At 28.7% G+C, this 26,601-nt stretch overlaps 1 protein-coding gene across 1 annotated transcript in view; it reads right to left on the bottom strand.

The window, feature by feature from the left end:
• Nucleotides 1–26,601, bottom strand: part of tutl (immunoglobulin superfamily member turtle) — a 569,464-nt gene that overhangs the window by 77,129 nt on the left and 465,734 nt on the right. The window contains 5 exon segments of the mRNA XM_075368048.1: nucleotides 3,978–4,150; nucleotides 11,347–11,618; nucleotides 13,059–13,277; nucleotides 21,749–21,939; nucleotides 24,542–24,829. Of these exon segments, the coding sequence (XP_075224163.1) occupies nucleotides 3,978–4,150; nucleotides 11,347–11,618; nucleotides 13,059–13,277; nucleotides 21,749–21,939; nucleotides 24,542–24,829 (1,143 nt within the window).

Here is a 26,601-nt window from a genome sequence, read left to right as displayed (position 1 = left end):
AATGTTAGTTAAGAATAAATTTTGTTCTTTAATTTTCTTTTTATGACAACAGCCATTTCAATACACATGTTCCTGCACGAAAATCTAATTTGAGTATTACAGATGTTATAAGTACAGGATGATTGCCTATTTAGTAGGTAATGGGCAAATAGAATCATCTTTCAGTATCAGGAAGATTACTGGCTCTAAACAATCTTGCCAAATTCCTCCTTGCTAAACCCAAAAATGAAATGGAAAATTGGTTATGAAAGGGGAAAAGACAAATAAATGTTAACAAAACATGAAAAGAAATTCTAATTGTAATTAAAAAAAACGTATCATTTTTTTCAGTTATATTTGAAAGTACAAGTAAAATCAGTATCACTGAATCTACTGTAGACATGTTTTCAATAATCAAGCTAATTGATATAAAGAGAAATTTATTATATAAAAGTTAGATTATAAAGTAAGGTTATATCAGCAATATAACATTTCTAACAACAAAAAATTAAAAACAAGCACATTAAAATAATGTATTTTATTCATAAAACTATTATTATTATTACAAAAATAAATAAAATTAAAGAAAAAAATAGTTAAAATCAGGAAATGGCACACATATATAAATATATATATATTGGAACTAAAAGAATTAAATTGTAGGCTACGTACAATTTTCATGACTGTAGCTGTAAAAAGAACTTAGATTTTGCTTTATTATAAGATAATAAATTTACTATTTCTTTTACAATATATTTTTTAAACTCCAGAAGTTGGTTAAGTAAATCTGGCTCATTTTAATTGTTTTACATTCAGGTAATTATTCACATATCTTTGTTAAGTAGAGGAAGTTACAAATTACTTTTTAACTTTATAAATTTATTCAGAAAAATATTGTCACATTGTTCATTCTTTAAAAAAAAACTTAGTTTCATATTTTTTTTGTTAGTTAATGGAATATCTGAAAATCTACCATAGTCAGATAAACAGCTTACTTCTATAAGTAATACGCTAGATTTTTGTATATACTTAATTTTAAATATTACATGATAGGTTTCATTTCTGAATTAAGAATAGTAAATAAAAATTATTAGTGCCAAAAAACAAAGAGCATTTTATTTATACTTATTTATATAAAGTCGATCAAATAAAGTAGAAAAAAAGAGAATACAAAATTAGTACAAAAATAAAAGTATTTTAGTTAGTTCAAAGAAAATGGACAACTATTCCACCTGTCAGAATTATTTTAACAATATAATATTAATAAAAGAAAAATGTAGCATGGAGAAATTGGAAATGAGGAGTTTATGCAAGGAAGGAGGTCAGCCAGTTCTTAAGAATGATCATAGTTGATCATCAAAGAAGAATTATCCAAAAACTGGAGAAAAGAAGAAATTGTTCCGAACAATGAGAAAGTCAAAAGGAATGATAGCACTGGATAAAGATATCTACTGCACTAAAGAGGGTGATATTAATAGAAAATATTAATATTTAGTAGATGGATATTTTGATGTAATGAGTACTAATTGTGAAATAGAGGATGTTGATAAAAGGAAAGAACATAACCAAACTGGAGAAGATAATGTTTCAGAGAATAAGATAGAAGTATCTAATGTGGAAAGCAGTATATGTAGAATGAAAAGTGGGAAATGAGTTAAAATGGGTGAGTAAAAATGAGTTAAATGTAAAAAATAAAAAGACAGAGCATGTAGGACTACATTGGGCAACTAGAATTTTAATATGAGGTATTTAATCAAAAAGATGGGAGTTTAATTAATTTTTAATAATGACTTTCAATGAATTAAAAAATCCTCTAACAAAATTCAGCCAAAGAATAGCATGAGTGACTTGTTTCCTCTGAGTGTATGCATTTTAAAAATAATCTCCACTCATAGTTTTACCAAAGTGTGAAGAGTAATAACAACCTACAAGTATTTGTTCTAATTCTGAAATAAAATTCATGAATTAGTTAGATAAATCTGGACTTCATAATATATAAAATAATATAGGAAAATTTAAATATGAAAAGTTTAGGGGTCAGATTATAACTTTATTGTTTTGGATGAGTGAAAAAAATGAAGAACAGGTTGTTAACAAAATTGCACAAGACAGTGTAATTAAAGAGATGTTTGACAGTGAGAGAGAAGACTAAGAAAGTGCTAGGCAGGGTAGATGGTACCTGATAAGATAATGAAGATTTTGGAAAAAGAGAATACTATGTTGAGAGATTATTTGAAGAAGTGTTTGAAAATAAAGGAGAAAGACACTGATTCACAGCCCAACTCATGAAAATTATAAATAGGTTGGAATATGAAGGCAAACATCAGTAGAATTACAATGAAGGCACATTATTGCAACAAATACAATATACAATATATATCTAAACTGTGCCTTTAAAAAAAATTTAGATAGTATTTTCATGATATGTAATTGATAACTTGAATGTTAAGTGTGAGTGTGTAACAAGTCCTTTATTTAGTGATATACTCGTATGTTAAAGAAATCACTATTTCATACAAGTAAAAAATTTATTTTACTAAATATTATAAAGTAAACTTGAATTTTTGGGGATTAAATTATTTAATATTAACATTTTATATAGATGATGACACTTCTCAAATGGTGAATAAAAGAAATTCTTTGAGATAATAAGTGGTAATTACAGAAATAAGTTTTTAATATGTACAATCCCATAATGCAATGTAAAAAATTAACTACTATACAGCTTTCCTATACTGCTGGGCTGGCTTTTTCTATCTTTCTGTTCCTTACTATGCAATCAAAAACAATTGAAAGTTTGTTTCACTGAAACTTTGTTATGTAAATCTGACTTGAAAGATTAAATATTAATGGAGCTGAAAATAAAAAAAATAGGGATGAATAAAAATTTAAGTTACTAGAGATATGACTCTAGGATTTGGTCTCTAGAAATATGGTCTGATATGATTGTCAAAGGCATGTGATATACACCACTGGATTGAAGTTAAGTCTTAATCAAGCTGATCAGACTATGTATTTGAATGAACGGTACTTTGAGTTGTTTATCATAAGATCATATAAGTTGCACCTTTCTTTTAAGAATGACTTCTATTAAGCTACATTTTGTAATGAGTTTTTAAAAATTCATTTAAGTTTTACTTAAAATAAAACTACATTTAAAAATTGTTGTTTTATGTGTCTAAAAATTAAAGTTCTTATGAAGAATGCTCATATAAGTATCATTGTTCTTTATAAATGCTTAAGGATATAAAATAACATTTTTTCAAAACAAAAAAAAACACCTTTCTAACTAACCTTTTCAAGTGAAATTTTCATGTTAGTGGCCAACACTAGAATATTCTCTAAACATATATTTTTTGACATATAGATTCATCATAATTATTTTTTAAAAAACTAACATAAACAAACACTATGCTGTAAAAAATATCTTAATATGTAAAACACTGTACTGTAATTAAAATATTACTGATGTCTAAAGGAAATAAATTACACCTTTATGCCTTAAAAGGAAATATGGTTCTTGTTACAAGTTTTGTAATTTAGAAAAGATCACTTTTAAAGCTGGAAACAATAGAAAATCAATGAATTACAATGACAAACTTATATACATGTTATGTCTGAAGTAAGAAAATTAGGAATATTATTTTTATTAAAAGAAAAAATTAACATTGATTCCATAAATACTACATACTGGGCTTGAGTTTATTCATTCATTTAGACATGTCAGTGATTTAAAATATGTTGAACCAAAGTAGGAAAATGTATTATATTTATTTATATAAAAAACAAACAAGAAGTAAAATGTAATTTTATTAACAATCCTAATTAATTTGACAACTGAACTAACTTTTATTGCTATAAAAGCAATTTAATGTAGATAATACAGAAATACAATAATAAAAAATTGAAATAAAAAAAAATTAATAATCAAACTATTACATATATTTATATAGTTAAAAAAAAAATTAATTAGTGGAAATAAGATAATAATCACTCACCAAGTGTTCTTACAGTGATGACTTTGCTAAGCATACCATCCCCCAAAGCATTTTTACCAATCACTTGAAATTCATATGTAGTACCAGGTGATAACCTATTGATGGTAACTTGTGTACTTCCTGAAGGTGTGACAGGTATTGTTGACCAATCTGATATGCCAGCTTCACGATACCTAAAAATATATTAATAAACTTCAAACCTTGGATAACGTGTAAACAAATTCATTATTAAACAATATTATAGAATGGCACCCAGACAGTAACCAAGTAATGTTATAATACTGCAAAAGTTTTTATTTTGTAAAATACTGTAATAAACTAGTAGAATAATATATAAAATTATTTTATTTAGATATTTTAGTTGCACCACTATCCATCAGATTTTAAAAGCAGATAAGGAAATGATGTCAATCAGTAACAAAATACAGTTCATTGCGATGAAAATTATTTAGAAAAACTTTCATTTTTCACTGACTGAGGTGCTTTTAGATTTATGTTATATAGGTTCTTTTAATAATACTTTGAGGGTATGAATGTTGTCACTTGACACTTGACTCTTTTTTGCTTACATGAGTCCAAGAGATGAAAATCACAAAGTGATATACATCTAGAGAATGGACTGGTCACTAACATAAACTTAAAATTCTTTTAAACATTTATTTTATTCTATTCTTATAATAAACATACTTTATAATCACACAAGTGATTAATTGGATGTGTTGGAAGGCACAATCTTCCTGGAAAAATGCATGCAGATTAATTCATTATATGTCAACAGGAAAATAAACTCAGTAAACATATTTCATTTTTCACTGACTGAGGTGCTTTTAGATTTATGTTATATAGGTTCTTTTAATAATACTTTGAGGGTATGAATGTTGTCACTTGACACTTGACTCTTTTTTGCTTACATGAGTCCAAGAGATGAAAATCACAAAGTGATATACATCTAGAGAATGGACTGGTCACTAACATAAACTTAAAATTCTTTTAAACATTTATTTTATTCTATTCTTATAATAAACATACTTTATAATCACACAAGTGATTAATTGGATGTGTTAGAAGGCACAATCTTCCTGGAAAAATGCATGCAGATTAATTCATTATATGTCAACAGGAAAATAAACTCAGTAAACATATTTAAGTACATATTAATGATTATGTTCTTTTTAAAGAATATTGGTCTAATGATCTGTGTCCAGAATATTTGTGCACTAAATACCAAAACTGATATATGGAGTGGTTTCATTCTAAATTTATATCAATTTTTTTGCAGACTAAAGTCATTCACTCTATGGAAACAACTGAATGCTGATTTCATGAAATTATGTAAATGTAAGAAACAATTTCTTCTGTATCGAAATAAGGGTTTAAAAATTTCTTTAGAATAATTACTGGCTCTGTGTAACACCATATTTCATCATTTAATTTTCATTGAAACACTTCCAATGGGATATTCTCCCATTCTACTCTTATTGTATGATTTGCCAAACATTGTAAATAAAACTTTCTATAAACTTTACTGGGCAGAAGGATAATACACTATGCATGTTATATAATAATTTTGATCATAATACTTTAGTAACTATGATATACAGTGTTCTCTGGTTACACAACATCTAAAGACATGATGACACTTACATTATAAACATGTCCACAGTATAATTGAGAATGAACGTACATGACTTATATATTGTTTCCTTATTTTATAATGAAAATAAATAAGATTTTATTCCGAAAAGTTATAAAACATTATAAAACAATTTATAATGCAATTTATAAGCATTTATAAAACAATATAAATTCCATGCCAATAAATTGCTATCTAACTACAATATATGTTGTCCCATTTATTGTTTATTTGTTTTCTGTGTTACTACTTCTATATATTTAATCATTCGTTAAAAACAAAAACAAATAATACTGAAATGTTTGAATAAATTGGTATAGATTTTGATGAAATAAGATGTACATGTGACTTATGAGATGAAATTTTTCATGACATTCAACAAGAATGTGATACCATTTATAACTTTGAAAATTATGTTTATTTTAACAACAGGAGTTAATATATATATATATTTTTTAATATGTATTAAATAATTTTGGGCATAATGATTCCAGCATCTGAATTTAAATTTTTCTCCAAAACTTTACCTTCACACAAATCCATGGTCTGAGCCTCCATGTAGTATATCTGGATAACCCTAAGACTGGAGAATTTTTATGGAAATTTACATCAAAATCAACCCTCACAAATTCATAATCACCAATCTCATACCTCACCATCACCTTTTTAACTCAAAGTTAGAAATGTAATCTCGAAGCAATTGGAACCAAACACATCCTTTGGGATCGACAATCAACCAATATGAAAAGGACTTTAAAAAAGTTTTCCATTGGCTGCAACGATCAGAGATCAAAGTAAAGACACCATTCAGATGGTGGGGTGTCACTTTAAAGATAATGACAAATCGAAGCGCCTGGAAGCCCTTACACAATGACAACAAACTCAAAAATCAAAACAAAACTTAAATTAAACATGAAGGAAAGATTTTCCAATTTTGTAATCAATTTTAAACATCAATTTCCTTAACAAAACTGGCAAACTGAAGCAGTTGTCTGACACAATGGTTAAAAAAAAATTCTAATCAGTGCTCTTCAAGAATTAAGAAACACAAATCAAGAACCCATGAAATCCGAAGGATATCGCCTATAGAAAGGCCTACCGGGGAAGAAAGTAATGAAATCACTTTTGCAATTCAGATTTGGATTTTTAATACATAGCAGTATAAGACTCTATATAAAGATCTCTCACCTAATTAACCTCGCTCAGCTGTTATGACAATTAAAACCCTGAATAAAACATATACCTTAATAAACGTTATATGCCTCCACTAATAATAAAAACATAAAGAAAAAGAAGAAACAGATGAATTCTGGGAAAAACTCGACTTAGAGATTAAAACGATTTCTAACCACTAAAATCTTACTGGGAAATTTTAATGCAAGAATTGGTCAAGAAAAAAGATACTGGCAAGTGGTAAAAAAATGGCCAGCCCATAGACCAGCAAACAGAAATGGAAGAAGGCTTATTGAATTCTGCAGAGATAATAACAATTCTAAAAACAAGATTGCAGAGGAAACCTCATAAACTTAAAACTTGGTGATCTCCTAACACAGCCCTTGGAGAATTTCAATTTAACCATGTTGCCATGGATAAAAATTGCCATAAAGGGATATGTAACATTTAAGTACTTTGAGGAACTGATGTAGGGTCTGATTATTATCTAAAATAGTCCTAAAAAATAATTAAATTCACTAAAGCTAAATACTCAAAAAAAAATATCATCCAGAAAATATAATTGGAAATATAAACTATGAAAAAAAAAACAATCAACCTTAAATACTAAATTAAAGTTTTAATTGAAAAACGAAAATCATGGCAGAAGAACTAGACCCAGTCCAGAAAGTATGGTGGAATAACAAATATGACTTAGAGATAGAAGGTTACTAAATAAGGTTACTAAATACTACAAGGTTACTAAATAATCAGCAGAAAAACAAAGAAATCAAGAGAAGAACTTCTGAAAATCAGGAGAGAAACAGCTAAAGAGATCAAAAGACAAAAAAGGAACCACCAAAATGAGATTTTTTAAGCTGTAGAAGAAAATTACAATAAATACCAAGCAAAGGATTACTGCAAAACATTTAAGCAATACCTTTCAATACCTTTTAATTTAACACACCCTAATGCTTAAAGATAAAAAGGAAAACTGCCCACAATAATACCAAAAAGCATCTTGTCACAGAACTATAGAAAAATGCCAATGGACAAACTAACCAAAATTTACACAAACATATAATTGATATTTGGAATACTGAGAAATTCTCAGAAGAATAAAGTACTATAATCATCCATCCCTTACAAAAAAAGGAAATGAGATGGATCTGAATAACACACAGGAATCTCATTGTTAGATGTCACAAAAGTTTCTCTAAAATTCTCAGCTCAAAACTTGATGAAGAACTTGGGGAGTATCAAGTAAGTAGGAGTTAGACCAGGAAGAAGTTGTCCAGATCAAATCATCAGTTTGAAATGGATAATAAAATATTGTAGAATGAGGGGAAAACTACTGGACCTTCGTAGACTTCAAGAAGGCAGATACACCTGTGAAACCCTGTTCAATCTAAACTCTAAATCCATAACCGATAAACTCCAAATAACTGATAGAAGAGTCCTCAGAACCATTCAAAACAATAAATTCCAAGTCCAAGGGAAATGGTGAATAATTCCCAACAAGATTCTCTATAGTATACCATGTATTTCTCCATAGTATAGATTCTCCATAGTACACCATGTCAGAATCAATCATCCGTACCATGAGAAAATGAAGACTAGCACTTATTATGAACACATTATAGATACCAGAGATCAGACGATGAAACAAATCTCTAACGAAATCAAGAAATACAAAGTGAAGAACAGTTACAATTATTTTAAGGAGATCGAAGAAGATCTAGAAGAACTTAAGATTATGGAAGAAATGATTCTGGGAATAGAAGACAAGAGAATCCTTAAGGAAAAATCCATCAGATTTCCCCTAAAAAGGAGAAATGTTTAACATAATTACAAATCTTAAACATAATTACACAGAAGGAATAAGATAAGCTAAGTCTCAACGGATGAAAACTGTTTGAAAAAATATTGCGAGCGAAAGAAGAATCAGATTGCTCATTTTCAAACTCGTTCTTCAAGGATTTTGACATAATGGCTTGATTAATGTGTTCCTCAGTGGGTGTAATAATACTAAATAATTTTTTGAGCTTTTGGTTGAAAAACAGGAAAAACTTTGAAAATGATATCATGAATAAATAAAAATATTTTTTCGAAAGAACTTGTCGCACTGCAATATTGAATTTTTCAAGCACTTTTATCGATAATATTGATAATTTGTACTTTCTCTTTCAGTCACAGGATAATGTAATAAACAAGTATTAATATAACTGATATTGAAGCTAAAAATAATTGATTCCTAAGTTATTAATATGAAGTTTGACCTTAAATAAAATCAATTCTTAATGATAGACGAAACAATTAAACTGTAATTTTTGTAATGCAGAGGGAAAAGCAGTGGAGGAAGAATATTTTTTTAGATAATTTAACTATTAATAGTAAGACATAACAATTTAATGGAAATATTTTTGATAAAAACAACGACATTAGAGGTAAACATTAGAAACACACATTTGTATGAGAGCACTGACCAATGAGATCTTTATATAAACAGAAAATCAGCAAAACCTAGATTTTTTTTTAAATTTGAAGAAAAATGAAACTGTAATGAATTTTTTTATAAACAAAACTGCTTTTCATTTGCTCTTAATAGACAACTATCCTACCCATCTGTTGCTTAAAGTATTTAAACAAAATAATACTTAGCACTAGATATTTTATTCACACTACAACCTATGGATCGAAGTATGATTAGAAATTTTAAATCTCATTTCCATCATTTTCTTCTACTGCAACTCATCAAGCTTAGAGAAAAGTTATCAGCAATCACTAGATATGTCAGTTAATGTACTTGAACTGAACCATATTCATATTATTAGTAATGAGTGGAACTCACCAGATACCTTATCAAACTGATTTATAAACTAAGCTTAGTTCATTTTAACCTGGATCTAGTTGATACTGAAGATAACACATTGTTAAACGAGGTTAAAGATTACATTAATGATTTTAATAACTATGCCAACTGATTATTTTTTATAGATGTAGATAACATCTATATGGGTGATTGACATATGTTTTTTTTAATTGTGAAAACAATAAAAAAGGAACTTAGATGTACTTATTAAAAGAATATTAATACAATATTTACATGTTTTATTACATAAAATTTAAAATTATAACTTATGCTAATTTTTCTAAATAGTCTAATGCCAAATTAAGGCACTTTTAATTTTTACAAGCTTTTTAATTCTATTAAGTAAAATTCTTCTACCTGTACTTTGAATCCCCTTTTCACATTGGATTGCAACTTGTCCTCAAAGCTCTGTAATGTGTTCAAGAGAACCATTTCTTCTCGTTTATGAAATAGTAATGGTCATAAATCTCAAATCTGGGTTAAAAAAGGAGGGAGATTAATTACTTCCCATTTGAATTGTCACAGAAACTTTGAGAACACTCGACAGTATATACTCAGTGGGCATTGTACCGAATGATGGTGCTATAATATAGCTCAATATACTATGACATTTGTTTAAAAAAGCCATCTTAAATTTTTTAATGTTTTACAGCACACTTCTGAACTGACAGAGGTGTACATTTCATATAAAAAACCAATAAATCTTCTCTTATGTCCCAAAAAATAGCTGCCAGGTTTTCATGATTTTCCTGACAGAAATAGTATATCAATTTTTTTTTTGCTTTAATTTGTAAATTTATTCCAATGATTAATTTTTTTTCTATAAATGTATATGAAACCAACATCATGAAATAATATTTTTATATATGAAACAATCTTATCGTAAAAAAATTACTTTTATTGTTATAATGCCCAAGAAACATGAATGATGTATCTTATATTTTTACAAAAAAAGGTTTAAGAACTCGTGCACAAAAAGTAGTCTCAAGCATTACTGTGATCGCTTCATGAAGAAATGAGAGAGGGTGAGAGAGGGAGAGAGAAAGAGTGAGAGAGAGATCTAAGGAACCAGTTATACTTAAACCTTATATAACAACCTTCACACATTTAGAACATTTGTTTTGTGCATTGAGTACTACTCTCACTAGTGCGCTGAGAGTGCACCAATGAATCTCCACTCCTTACTCCCTATGTTTAAAACATAAGTTACTTTCCCAAGTCCTTATGCAATTATTTTTAACTTAATTTAATACGTCTAAAAAAAAATTATCTATAAAATATTATTTATTTATTCCTATTTAGATTAAAAATAAATAATTTTTATTCTAATTTTACGTAATATTCTGTCAGCAAAAAAAAACTATTTCTTAAATTTTAAGTTTCAATTAATTTGTAGCAGATGGTATTTATTTTTTGATAAGATATGATTTTATATAGACCCAGAACACAATGTTAGCACTCTGCAGGATAGCAGTCATATTACTTCTCTATAGCTTTCTCCCTATCCAATCTTCAGTAGGTGAAGTTTATTTGACATGAATTCCTTAATGTTCCAGAATGTACCTGTGATTCCTTCTAAACCAAGCAATTAAGTAAATTACTTATTTGTTATATAAGTTATATTAATATATCAAATTTCCTCATGAGAAATAAAATAATGATGTTTTTGTAATGCTAAAGCTTATGTAAAATAGAAACAGAAATGTACTGACCATATTGTATAATCCTGTTTATAATCAGGTCCACCACTATAACCAGGCAACCATGATAAGGTCACTGCAAATTCACTGGCAGTGGCCGATACATTATATGGGGCATGTGGCTGAGTACCTTCAACTACTAGTTGGGTCGCAGTTACAATCGTTGCTACTTCATTACTTGCTACACATTGATAAAAACCAAAGTCGGTACGCCGAAGACTTTCTATTGTTATATTACCACCTGTTACTCGAACTCGATTCCTTTGAAAAGGCTGTCCATCTCTCTGAAATTAGCATTTAATACACACAAATGTATACTCAACAGTATTTAAATACAGGAAATAAAATTAAAATAAAAGTTGAGTAAAGAAATTAAAAAAATATATATATATATTATAATAATAATAATAAAATCATTAAATACAATAGAAACAATGTTTTTTTTAATCATGATTACAATTAGAAAGACAAACAATTTTTTTAAAAGTTTTACTGGTAAATTAATAATTTAAGATATTTGCTTTTGAAGAGTAAAAGAACTAGCCAATACCATACCATACCTCAACAGATATGTTATTCAATAGTAACATGTTTTTAATATTGGATACACTTTATTAATAGTTGGTGGTAGCATTGGCTAGATAAAGCCAATTTTTGAGCAGATGAATAAACATACATATAACTTAATGTAATATTCTACATAAATAATCAGGTTGCTTTTTTTAGTGTATCGTGGTCACTGAAGCCAACCACTATTATTTTTCCAATTACTGATAACAAAAAAAAAACAGACTTCAAAAAATAATAGTACTAAAAAGTCATAAATATTTTTATTTATTAACTAAAGTAGAAGTATTTATACCAAATAACTATTCTTGAATTCGGTGCCAGCCAACACGAGTTAAACATAAAGTTACGTAAAGTTAGTACCTACACAAAAACTGAGGGACTTAAAAATCTGAAAAAAAACTTTTTGCATCACTTTATAGATATGATAAATCCTAAATTTTGTTGAATATGATGATCAAGTTGTGAGGCTTGTTGATTAGACATGGAATAATCCAATGACAATATTATTTGCCTTTCACAAGATCCTTTGGTGTGTAATTTATGGAATTTTTAAAAACTGAGTATTCTCTTGTAATCTAATACCATAAATGACCTGAAGGCAAAGTTTTAAAAGAGATTGAAGCGATCTTCATAGAAATGTTACAGCAAATTTGCACTCATGAATATAAGAATGTGTACTCATAAGTGTGCAAGATATCTTTAAAAAATGACTTATGTAGTTTTGTGATGAATGGTGTAGTTTTAGTTTTTTTGACAGCTAAGTATGCAAACAGAAATTTCATATAAGTTTTACTTCTTCTGTTCCATTTTTTTCTATTTTAATAAATTGTTTTTATTATGTTAAATTAATTATTTAACATATATAAACTTTATAAACAGCAGTTTTATAATTCATACTTTTCAAATATCCATTAACAAATGTTCATCATTTATAATCTTTCTTACCTTAATCTTTCATTATTGCATAATGTTTAAATATAGGGGAGTAGTATACAAGATCAAATTAGTCGACAAAGTAAAATATTAGATAAGCTGTGATTATGATGCAATTCTAAATATATTAAAATTCACAGGTAAATACAGAAAAGAAAATAACAAAATTGAAAAAATTTAGCAGCAACAAAAATTACCTAAGTTTTTATTTACTGACTTACCCTCTGCCACTGAATATTTGGTTTTTGTGTGCCTTCTGCTTCCTGTGCATCACAGTGCATTTCAACAGTCTCACCGACTTTTCTCTGGTATAATGGATCTGGTTCTAGTGTAAATACAGGTGGTTTACGTACCAAAACTTCCATCTGTCCAGATGAGCCTTGAGTACCTTGAGCATTATAAGGTGTACATGTGTATCTGCCTTGATGATTCTGGTTTACCTGTAAAGTAATTTTATTTATAAAAAAATTGTTTAGGGAAGGCTTATACACAAATTTATTATCTTAAAGCAAGTTTAAATTAAAATTAATGGTTAACAGATTATCAATATCAAATAGAAATCCTATCAAAATATAATTTATATACATAATATCTACTGTTTAAAATTAACTACATAGATTAATGGAGTATGTACCATATGTTTCAATACCATCTCAGAAAATAATTTTTTTTGTTTCTTTCCTATAATTCTGCAACCAAGAGCAATAGTAAATAACAATTTAATTTGGCAATAATAAAAATGTAGCTAAAGTCTGAGAAAAATTTACATTTATACATTCTCTTATAGTTTAGTTATATTTTGGGGTAACTCCATAAATATAACTAAATTTACAGTATGGAACAAAATTCAGTTAAATACAATTAAATTTTGTTAAAAATTTTGAGAACAGATCAAAAATTCAAAATAAACACAAAATTTTTTAGAATACATTAATAGGCAGCTGAATGTATAACAAACTCGTAGCTTCAAAAACAGCATGCAAAACATATTTACAAGTAATAATATTCATATCCTTCATTTATAAATTCACTAACACAGATGTTTCAAAAGAAATTTATTGAAATAAATCATCATAATTATGTAGGAAAATATTGTTAAGTGAATTTATTAACTGAAGATAAACATAATATTGTACATATTAATTCTTTCAAACAGAAACTTAAACAGCTTATAATCCTTTAAGATGCATTTTATAATTCTCAAGAAATTATGGATTGTAGACATTTGTGATCCTGCTAATATTCATAGTTTTTTTCCACAGTGATGTATTATTCCGCAACAGTTAGGTTTGCTGTATTAAATCAATGCTATGTTTTATATATATACAGGGAGTTTCATAATGTTCTTAGGAATTACAAAAATTCAGTACAAAAAAAGGATTTCACTTACCTAAGTGAAAGTTGTACGAGGTGATGCAGGGACTCTAACAAATTTTGTTAAAATCTATAAATGTTCAATATGTGCTCCTCTGGTGACACGGCACACATCAACACGAAAGTCTAGCTCTTGCCAAAGTCATTCTAACATGTCATTTTCGATAGAGTTGATTGCATTGATTATGCGATCCTTTAGCTAAGCAATAGCATGCGGCATTGGTGGATAAACACCTCATCTTTCACGTAACCCCAGAGAAAGAAATCACATGGCGTGAGGTCTGGTGATCTTGGTGGCCACAGGATAATGTGTTGGTCTTCTTCAGACGCACATCCTATCCAGTGCCGAGGTAATGTTGTGTTAAGGTACTGTCGAACCTCGTTATGAAAATGGGCAGGACAACCATCTTGCCGGAAAATGAAGTCGTTGAGGCATAAGCCACAATTGTAACATATCCAGGTATATCAAGCCGGTTACTGTTGTTTCCATAAAAAAGAACGACCCATACACTGCCTCACGAGAGATCGCACAAAAAACATTTACTTTCGGAGAATCCTGAATGTGTTCCACATAAGTGTGTGGGTTTTCAGTTCCCCAAACTTACACGTTATGATAGTTTAATTTGCTGCTAATATGGAAAGTAACTTCATCGCTGAAAATTATCTTGTTTAGAAAACCTTCATCTAACAACATCTTTTCCTGTAACTGTAAACAAAACTCGAGCCTACATGTTTTATCTACATCAGAAAGACGCTGGATTAATTGAAGATGATACAGTTTGCATAATAAACGTTTACAGAGAACTCTCCACACTGTTGTTTTCGGAATTCCTAATTCTCTGCCTGCAGCTGCAGTCAATTTTGACTGGCTGCAAATGAAACTTGCACGCACACGTTCGACATTAACTTCTGAGGTTGATGGACGACTAGTTGATTTTCGCTTGCACAAGCAACCAGTTTCACTGAATTGTTTACCATGCACAAACTGAATTGTCGCTTGGTGGCTTCTTATGAAATTTCAACCAAAACGCATGTTGCACAGAAATTACTGACTTTGACAAGTGAAATTCTAACACATAAAACGACTTCTCGCTTCCCGTGGCAGCCATTTTCTCTACTGTCAATGCCTAGCGAGCAAATGGTTTACTAACTGCCTAGTATATGTGGAAAAAACTATTTGAAGTACTCTTTCGTACAGTAATTGTTTTATTCTTATGATTGAAATAGTTTTTTATTAATGAATTTTAGAAACTCCGAAGAACATTATGAAACGCTCTGTATATATATATAAGCAGGGTGATTAGGAGACTCTACCATAGCTTTACTTGATAGACACTTCTTCAGCAATTAGTCTTGTTAAACAGTAAATGGATTGCAAAAAGAGTTTCTTACACAGACCAAAGACAGCATCATGACCATGTAGTAAGAATGCACCGACTCTAGGTCCAGCATTTGAAACATGAAGAAACTACTATGGACACAAATGACGATGTGGAAGAAGGAAAAAGATAAAGGAAGATAAAAAGGGATGTAGTGAGTATTGCAAAATGACAATCTACTCATCAAGAGAGAATAGGAACCCAGAACCTAGACATCTTCTGTACCTCATTCATGATAAAGTTTACATAAATAATATAAAAGTAAATCAATTGGCAGATTTTAATCCAAATCCACTTTCTTGTTTATGAATTAACTTTCATAAATTAAAATTTTAATTAAACTGTAACTTATCAAACAAATAATATTTTAGTTGAATGTAGAAGAGTGTTCTTTTTAAGTTTCAAATAACTTACATAAAAGTTTTTTGTAAGTTTTAGATATTGAAATTAAAATGATTCCATATTAATAGATTAGAATTTTTTATTGTTACAGAGTTTATAATTTATCAAATACTGTATTTTGTGTCTACAATTATTCTGCTGTTGTAAACTGATTATTATTAGAGGTTACTGACTTTTATAGCATAAGTTTAAAACTCATTTTGGAAAAGGGAATGGTTCTCTCTTACCATTAATTTTCTTGAATAATTAAATAATTAATGTACAGTCTACTGAGTTTAAATATCCCTATTTATGTTTGTAAAATTAATCCTACTAAACCTGAAGCTGTAATATAGAATTATTTATTGAAATACTGATGAGTGTTAATAAAAATAAAAAGATATATATTCACTAAATTGTTTATACAATTTCACATTCATGCAAAGTGATTTGCAAAAAGCAAATCAAAATTATTATTAAATTTATTTATTTCAAATGGTATAAATATTAGTAACACAAAATTTTCTCAACATGTTATTATTTCATGAAATTAGCAGTCAGAAACAAAATTTCAGCACCGATTTTTTTTTTTTTTTTAACATAGATTAGTTCCAAAATTAAGAGATACTCATTCTATTTTGAAACTCAGTTTGTATTAATTATTATTTTAAATACACAACATTTTTTGATGAGTAATGAATGTGCATGGATGCCAGGAAAAATTAACTGTCAAAAATATTGATAAATTGATACTATGTTTTGGAAATATTTCCTTTCACACAGACTGCATTCAAAGAGTTGATTGCTTGATGAGAAATCCATACATGAGGCAATGTAAAGGTTAGAATAAAAATTATGCTTGACAACAAAAAGTTAGAAAATTTTTATTTTACTAAATTTAGTTATTTTTTTAGAATCAACACAAGTTAACATTTTTAGAATCTTCAAATAATAACATCAAAATTATGCAGTTGGGACTGAAACTGAAGCGATAGGTGGAAAAAAAATTTAAACCAACATTTTCTACCTAATTGTTTAAATTTACTAGCATCACACATTTTGTTATAATTTTCACAAAATTCTAGTTTAGCATTTTGACATAAACCAAGAGCAACAAGTTACATAATGTCATTGTTTTCATGAATGTTAGCTGATTTTATTACAATGTTTTTTTTAACTTTCTTTATTTCAACTTTTTTTGCTTTAAGGTTAAGCTTTCAAGACTTATATTTCTTGCATACTTATTAATATTTTATATAATATTAGCTTTCTTTCTTTTTCCTGTTTAGCCTCCGGTAACTACCGTTTAGATAATTCTTCAGAGGATGAATGAGGATGATATGTATGAGTGTAAATGAAGTGTAGTCTTGTACATTCTCAGTTCGACCATTCCTGAGATGTGCGGTTAATTGAAACCCAAGCACCAAAGAACACCGGTATCAACGATCTAGTATTCAAATCCGTGTGAAAATAACTGGCTTTACTAGGACTTGAATGCTGGAACTCTCGACTTCCAGATCAGCTGATTTGGGAAGACGCGTTCACCACTAGACAAACCCGGTGGCTTTATATAATATTAGCTACACTTGTATTATATAAATAGTGGAATAAATTAAAATTATTAACAAAGATGTTACCAAAATGTTAGTTATGATGTTAAACTGCTTTTTTTTTCAAAACATGGAATATGCCATGTACCATTTTCTAATCATCACCTTCATTATAATCACATTTGAATTCAAGATAATATTTTCCAATCTCACTTCGTAAACTTAAACCTTTTTTAGATTTGAATCAGAATCAGCTTGATATTTCTTTAATTGATGGATCACACAGATTACTCCATAATGTAGAAAAGTAAATAAATTCTTCATATTACACTTATTTACCAGATGCACAATGTAAACAAATCAATTAACATAAAATAAACTCATGTGGAAAACCAAGGGGTAAAATATTTTGTCTTTATATTTTTTTTGTAGCACCAGAGTAACTTTTTTGTAGCAGATTACCATGCACGTACGCATGCACATAACACACACACACATTATAAAAGGAATATAATAAAAAACTCAATAGTTTTAAATATATTAGAAATGTTCCAATATGTGTGTACTCAATCTTGTCATTTCATATTCTATTATAAATGTTATACCCAATAAATAGTAGTTATCTATTTCACCAGTTGTTAAGATAACAACAATATTATTTTGTTATTGCTTTACCTTTACTCCAACAAGAAAATAATACAGTATCTTTACTGGTGTACATATAAAATAGTTAATCTGATTTTATCTCAATTTGAAATTTTTATAGGGTCATAAAACCTTTATTTCTTCAGAAAAAGGAATTAAAAAACAAAATTATAGAAACGAATGTTTAAAAAATTAAGAAGAAAAACTTAATACTATTATTAATTTAAAAAAAGTTAATTTTTTAAATATCAGTACTTCAATACTATAGAAATCATTATGATGTTCTAAAATAATAAAATATGAAAAATAACATAAATCTGAATTACTGTATGTTTGAAATTCAACCATGTATTATATAAAACTGAATAGAAAGCATTAAATTCTAAGAAAATGAGCAATTGATGAAGGGAAAACCTAATCCACTGAACTGAAGAGAATTATACTACATGCTCACATTTGATACTATTCTGTCTCTGAGTAGAATGAAGTGAGTTGAAGTTAAGATTAGGAAAGTAAATAAATCAAAGAGAAAGGGGTAAGACCGAAAACAGAGTATAGGTATTGTTTAGCTAAGTGGTAATTCAGTTTACAAAGCACAAACTGTTCTGTCTTTTGTTTCATGTCCTGGCTGCAAACAAACAGCTGCAATTTATATTACACTATCACATATTTACATTTAACCGTATCCATCCGAACCAGCTACTGACAAAATTTAATATTACTGCACAATAAATTGAAAATAATACTGCATACTTAAAAATTTCTTCACTCTATTCAACAAATTAATATTAAGTTAACATCGTAAATAATACAAATCACTAATAATAAGCGAATGAATAAGCTTTAAAGAAGTGCACTACGCAGCTATTATATTACACCTTTATATACATGATTTTGCAAAGTTTACAAAATTACTCTAAGCAAATTAATAAACTAAAATCTAATCAAAAAAAAGCTTTAAAGCAAAAACAAAACTTTTTTCAGAACACAATTTTTCACTAATTTATTATTATTGTTTATAATATTGAGCTGTTACAATGATGCTGAACCTATGAGCAGGATTTTTTAAATTTAGATTTTCAAAAAGAAAAACATTGAAATAAATTTTACACATTTCCTTAATCTTCCTTATTGAAAGATTAAAACCCTGAACGAAGTGTATTAACAGTCTTGGCTGATAACTATTCACTCTTACATTTTACACTGTCAATACAAAAATAAGAATGCTTAGTTTAATATTGGGTAAATAAAACCATTCTAATGGTATAATACACCTAGAATTTTTTTGTTGAGTATTTCTATTTTAATTGCACCTCAGTATAAAACAGTTATTTATTATTGCACACTAATAGTTTTATTATTACTTTATCTAACATCATGAAGTCATAAATAAGTGACTGTCTTTTTGCCATCAAAAATATGTTAATTCAACCACAAAAAAAAATTTCATGTGGATCATAAATAAAAATATGCTACAGGGAAGAGATGTTCATTGATGCTTGTTAAGAATACTGAAATAAAACAATTCAGGAATTATTAATAAACAATATATTTAAATCATGTGGTACATCTATTAGGTAGGTATCAAGAAGGAAACACAACTGTAATGGAAATAAGATGACACAGCATGCTAAATTTTTAATTTATTTTCTTATATAACTCTGCACTAAAATATTATTTTATATACATAAAATAATACAATAAATGTTATACATAAACATAATATTTTTAAATATTATGTTAAATATTCTAGATGTAATCATTGCTTTTTATTTCTTTATGCATATTTCAACCAGTGGCCTTTTACATGCACTCACTCTACTTGTTTTTCTTATCTTTTTATACAATAAATAGCATATAACAATAAAAGGCAATCTATAGTAATAAAAAAGTAAAAGAATATGGGGTATTTAACTACGCATAGCTATAAATCCTACTTATTTTGATAAACCATAAAAGTAGTGATCCATATTCCTACATTTCTGCAGCCTTAACTGCACATCTGTATTGCTGCATACTCCCATCATTTTTTGAATTTAATTTATATATATATAAATATATATATTCAAATATATGTTTTATCTAATCATACAATCAAATGGTCTGAACATGATCTTTTTGGGTAGCAATGTACAGTTTTTGGACCCTTTGAATGCCCCTTGAATAGATGATAGACGTTTTATAACTCTAGAGCTAAGTACAATAATACTTACTAAATGAGGTAACTTCAGAAAGTTTTTTGAATATATTTTTCTTACAAACACTGCATAAATGAACATGTTTGACATCATACTTCCTTCAAAGCAGATTCCTCTAGCAACTACACACTTTAGTTATTAATCAAATGGGGCTTCTGTAAACATTTCTGGAATCCACTGTTAGAATTTTATTTTAGCTGCTTCATTGGTGTTGGTGTCTTTGTTCACTTTTTTCCAAGACCAATTTCAAATGTGGAAATAAGTAAAAATCAGCTAGCATTAAATAAGGAGAATATAGTAAGGTTCCACTGGGCCTAAATTGCACTGCACAAAGTACATTCTGAAGAGTACAAACTGATTTGCTGGCAACAATTTTGAATTAATATGTTGATAAATACGGTTCATTTTCAGATCATTGTGGAATGTACTGTGGCAACTTCTCACTGTCACTACAACTGCTGAAGATGTTTCAGTAGCTTTTCTTCTATGATTCTGAACATACTTAATGTTTAAATTCATTTATTGTGGTAGATGGATCCTGTCATCAACATCATCACTACTATTTATTTTGATTTTTGAAGAAAAATATAAAGAAATATCATTGATTATGAAGCATATGTCAAATGAAAGTGTTAGTTACTAACAAGCAATTGGCAACAATGTATCATCATTCATATACAGCTAGCTTTTTTAGTCAGTCTTTCAGGAGTCTGCTGTTATATAGCAGTAATGATGTTTGAGATAATAAGTTTGATATAAGTTTGATACTTATATGCTGTTAAATGAATGATATTTCAAACTGCAATAAGGTTGTATACATTTTACACAATTACAAAGCTGTTGCTATTATTTGAGTGGAAATTATTCACATCTTTAAAATATTTATTGAATGTTCGAAAATAAAAACATAATTTTCATGATTATATTCATTCTTTCCTTCAAATCAAATATATAGAGTTAGTTGATTATTGCACTCTTCATCACTGATATTTGTTAGCTCTTCTCTAAATAAATGAAACCATTGTTTTGTATTACATCACTTTTTATATTTAGCCAATAAACCATTCAAATTTGAAGGTAAATTTCAACAATTAATTTGGATTTTTCAAGAAAAAACTAATAGCATGAACCTCTCATTCTATGTGATTATTTATTGTTACCTTACTGTACATCACTGATGTTATGAAATCCAACACTCACGGTCGATCAAATAGTAATCTGGCAATAACAAAATATAACAGCAAAGTAATAAAGAATATGAAGATACTATATATTGAAATCCTGCATATAGTTTCAGTAAGTCATAATTTCACAATGAATCTACATAAAAGAAAAAAACTTAATTATAGTAATGTAATTTCTTTCAATATTTTTATATACATACCCTGGTGAAAAGGAGGGATCCATTATTCATAATGACAATATCTTTGGTTTGATAAGGCTCCAAAAGCCTTTTGTCTTTTGTCCATGTGACATACTGTAGTGGTGGATTAGCTTTAATGTAACACTGTACAACACCTGCCAATCGAAATGGAAGGTACTGAACAGTCGGTGTGAATGTTACTTTAGCAGGATCTATTTAAAGAAACAAAAATATTATCTTAATAATAATTAAAAATTTCAAAAAATTATATTTTGATTATGAAGCATATGTCAAATGAAAGTGTTAGTTACTAACAAGCAATTGGCAACTATGTATCAGATCATTCATATACAGCTAGCTTTATTAGTCAGTCTTTCAGGAGTCTGCTGTTGTTTGCTGTTATATAGCAGTAATGATGTTTGGGATAATCGCCACTACCAGTGAATGAAACGTTAAGGCAGTGAAGTCAAAGTTTAACAAAGCCCATGTAAATGTTTTTGAAAAAAGGACCTAGTATCTAAGATGTTAAGAAGAATGACATTTTTGAACAAGTGAATGTAAAAAAGTTTAAGAAGACAGATAATTCAGGGTAAGTGATCACATCGTTGAATTTTCAAAATTTCACAGAGTATAGTATATACAACCATAACTAGAAAACTAGGCTATGGTAAGCCATATACTTGAAATGTCCCAGAAATATTTACTGGTACACGCAAGAATAAATAGATGGGATCTGCACACATATTTTTGGACCACAGAATAAAAGAGGCAGATAACAATCTTGTTTTAATAAAGCAACAAATTCATTGTGGCACCATTAAAGTCCAACAAACAAAAACACTCAAGCAAACCCAATCAGAATAGAAGATCATTGTGTCTTGGATAAAAATTGTGCTTATTGTAGATTTTATGGAGGTAAAAAGAATACCGTCTATATAATATTATATATTGTGATTCTTAAATATAATTAAACACTAATTCTTTAACATATCTCTTAAATTTATGGAAAGTTGAGACAGCACTAAGGGAAACTTGGTGAAAATGATATATTTTATGAATAGTTTTACACAATTCATTTACGCTTTCTTCAAAGTAACTGAAAATCACAACAATAATGCAGAAAAGAATAATAATACCCATATACTGACAAATTCAAGTCAAAGGATTAAACTATTACAATTTTCCACTTTTTAATCAACCCCTTCCTTTTAGCCCTAGCCAGAGTTCCATTTCTTTGTTCACCTAAAGAGTGGTTTGATACTCACTGATTCGAGAAATGTTGAAAATAGGAGAAATAATTGAAAAAAATTGAAAATAGAAGTGCTGAACATGTTAAAATACTATGCAAAGGGTATAAAAAATGTATGTTTTTAGGTATGAAAATTAATAACTTTTGTTAATCAAGGAATGAAGGGATAATGGACTATATAACAAGAATGTAGACATATACAAATTCTGAATTGATAATTTTTTTTATAAAATTATTATTAAGCACAGCATTTGCTTAAGACAGGTCTTAAGCAAACAAATAAACATCTAATTACGATTATGTAATGTAAAATCTACAGTATGTATAACAAAACAAAATGCTTTTTGTTTGCTAAAATTTATCTTATGAGCTACAAGGTGGAAAAATATTGAAACTAATCATATTAAAACTAATTCTTTTTTTTGAAATATTGTGGTTGATTTTAATTTACTTTAAGAAATCTGAAGGAGTAATGACAGCACTGAATAATAAAACAATTGTTTAGAAAAATACAAGGTATGCTTAAGTATTCATTCTATGCTTGAATGAACTTTTTCGTGATAATGGTCAAGATTTCCAGTAATTTGAATATAAATTCTTCTTTCCTTCACAACCTTTTTTCCATCCAATTTTTAATTCAAATTGTAAAATCAAGCACTCAAACAATTGTGTTCTTAAAACAAATGGTCAGTAAAAAATTTTAATTTTGGTACTAAGTGCCAAAATGCAATTTTTTTAAAATAACAGCCATTAGGAAAAACTTGATTTTTAAATCTAATTAAACACTAATCCTTTAATATATCTCTTAAATTTATGTAAAGTTGAGATAGCACTAAAGAAAAATTGGTGAAAAACGATACAATTTTGAATAGTTTTACATAAATTAAATTTAAAATGATTGGGATTATCAATTCTTTTTTTTTTTAATTTCATTTTTATTTTAATTTACGTTTTCTACAAATTTACTGAAAATCACAACAATAATACAAAAAAGAAAAAAAATCTTAATGTATAAAATTTCATTTTTCCCATCAAGTGGCTCATAAGAGAGACTAATCTTTTTAAAGAAATGATCTCCCTCTCAGAAAGAGCTTTCTTTTTCATAATTCATACATTTTTTAGATAATTTAAATATCATACAGATATACATGTAGTTATGATATGAAACTAGAGACAAAGAGAGTTTAAAAAAAAAAATAGAAATAGATAATCTTTTTTGAGATGTTCAGAAGTAGATGTTGAATAAAAAGTGGTTGTATTTCCTAATAATATTTTCCAGTCTATAAATGAAATAGAAATTTTACTCCGTTTATAAAATATTTTTTTTAAATTTACTACTTCCTTGAAAAGGTAATTTAATAAAATAATTTAGCTTTGTGTAACAGTATAAAATTAAAAGAACTGCTTAAAAACTATTTAAATGGCCATTTGATTTGATGAGAACAAGGGAATGATTCTAAAATACAGAGACTTAAAGTAAATATCTTCTGTAATTACTGGATTAATCAGAAGGTACCAACCAATTGTCAGAAGTAATCAACCAATAAAAAAAAATTAGTACTTACATTCAACACTGAGGTAGGCCGATGCAGATTGAGGATCTCCAATACCATTTGTAACTTCACATTGGTACTGACCAGAATCATCTGCACTTACTGGGTTGATGACAAGAGAACCATCTCTTCGTATAGTGACTCTGGTCTCAAGTGCAGCATATTCTTTTACAGGCGTACCTTCTCGTGTCCATCTAACTGTTACATTACCAGGAAGTGCTTTTGCTTCACAAGAAAACTGTACTTTTTCTCCTTCTAACTTTGTTTGGTTTGTTGGTGGAACCATAATTGTAGCACCTCCTGTTGAAATTAAAAAATAGAGTAGTACTGCAGTTAAATATTGAGTATTATATACAGAGTGATTCAAAGAAACGGGAAATTTTGAAAGTTGCGTTGGTAGCCGTGGGCGATTGGTACCACTTGATAAGTGGCGCCAGCCTCTCTAACCTAACCTGCCATTTAGTTGTCATGGATCCTTGGAGTGGTTCGCAACGTGCATTTGCTATCAAAGCGTTTTACAAAAACAATGACAGTGTGAGGGAGCGCGTAGAGAATTTCGCCGTCATTTTAATTTGGGACGGCACGACCGTGTTCCATCAGCACGTGTAATTAAAACATGGATATCTAATTTTGAGGAAACTGGTTCGGCAATGAAAAAGAAACCTCCAGGCCGTGAGCGAACCGTCCGTACACCACATAATGTTCAAACTTTACAAGATGCTGTCACACGAAGTCCACATCGGTCAATCCGTCATCTCTCAGCATCTTTACAATTGCATAGTTCAAGTGTTCGAAGAATGTTAGTGAAGGACTTGCAATACCTTCCGTACAAGTTGCAGATCGTCCAGGAACTGAAACCGAACGATGCAGTTGTGCGAGCACAATTCTGTAATGTAATGCTTCAGAAGATAAATGATAACGAAGAGTTTGTTCACGAACTGTGGATGTCAGACGAAGCGCATTTCCACCTCAGTGGATTTGTTAACGAGCAAAATTTCGTTTCTGGGCACAAGAAAATCCTACGCAGCTACACCAGCGTCCGTTGCACAGCCAGAAAGTGACTGTGTGGTGTGCTATGACATCTTACGGTATAGGCCCTTATTTTTTTGAGGATGACAACGGTCTTGCGATTACAGTGACGTCGGCTCGTTACGTAGCCGTGCTTGAAACCTTTGTTGTGGAACAACAAAAGAGATTTCCAGCAATTCTTAACACAGCCTGGTTTCAACAAGACGGAGCAACGTCACATACTGCACGAATATCGATGGCAGCTGTACACCGATTATTTGGACAACGTGTCATTTCACGAAACGGTGACATTAGATGGCCTCCCAGATCGCCTGATCTCTCAGCTTGCGATTACTTTTTGTGGGGTCACCTCAAAAGCAAAGTGTTCCACAGTAGGCCTGCTACAACGGAAGAACTGAAGGCAAAGATCCGAGAAGCAATTGCGGAAATTCCAGTTGAGCTGTTACGTCAAACCATGAACAATTTAACGAAGAGACTTCGTGAGTGTTTACGTAGAAGAGGAGGTCACCTGCAAGATGTCATCTTTACAAAATAAACTAAAATGTATGTATCCTAAAATGGCAAGATTTGTACAATTACATGAAATAAAATTCATTTTCTAAAAAAAAATTTTCATTAACGTTATTTAATTTTTTTAATTTCCGGTTTCTTTGAATCAACCTGTACTATATAATAACTTTATATGACTTATTATTAAAATATTAATGGTAATACAGAACATACATACACACACAAATATGAAACTATATTCATATTAAATTAGTAAAACATTAAGAATAAGATATTAAAACAGAAACTACAAACAGTTTATTTTTGTGTATATATCATGAGAGAACTAATTGTTAAGATTAATATGTCAATTTTAAAAAAAAAGCATCTTATATTACAACAATATTCATTACATAAAATCTCTTGTGTTTGTTCAACAGTGATGAACACTGAAAACATAAAACTTGCTTTTCCAGTTACTTTTTCAGTGATGTAAGCATTCCACTGATTAATTCAGACCATACATTTATTTTTATCTTTATATTAGTAAACAT

This window comes from Lycorma delicatula, chromosome 6 (genome assembly GCF_047948215.1).
Source record: "Lycorma delicatula isolate Av1 chromosome 6, ASM4794821v1, whole genome shotgun sequence".
Lineage (NCBI taxonomy): Eukaryota > Metazoa > Arthropoda > Insecta > Hemiptera > Fulgoridae > Lycorma > Lycorma delicatula.
The sequence above is the reverse complement of the archived record's forward strand: the minus strand, read 5'-3'. Positions and strand labels throughout refer to the sequence as shown.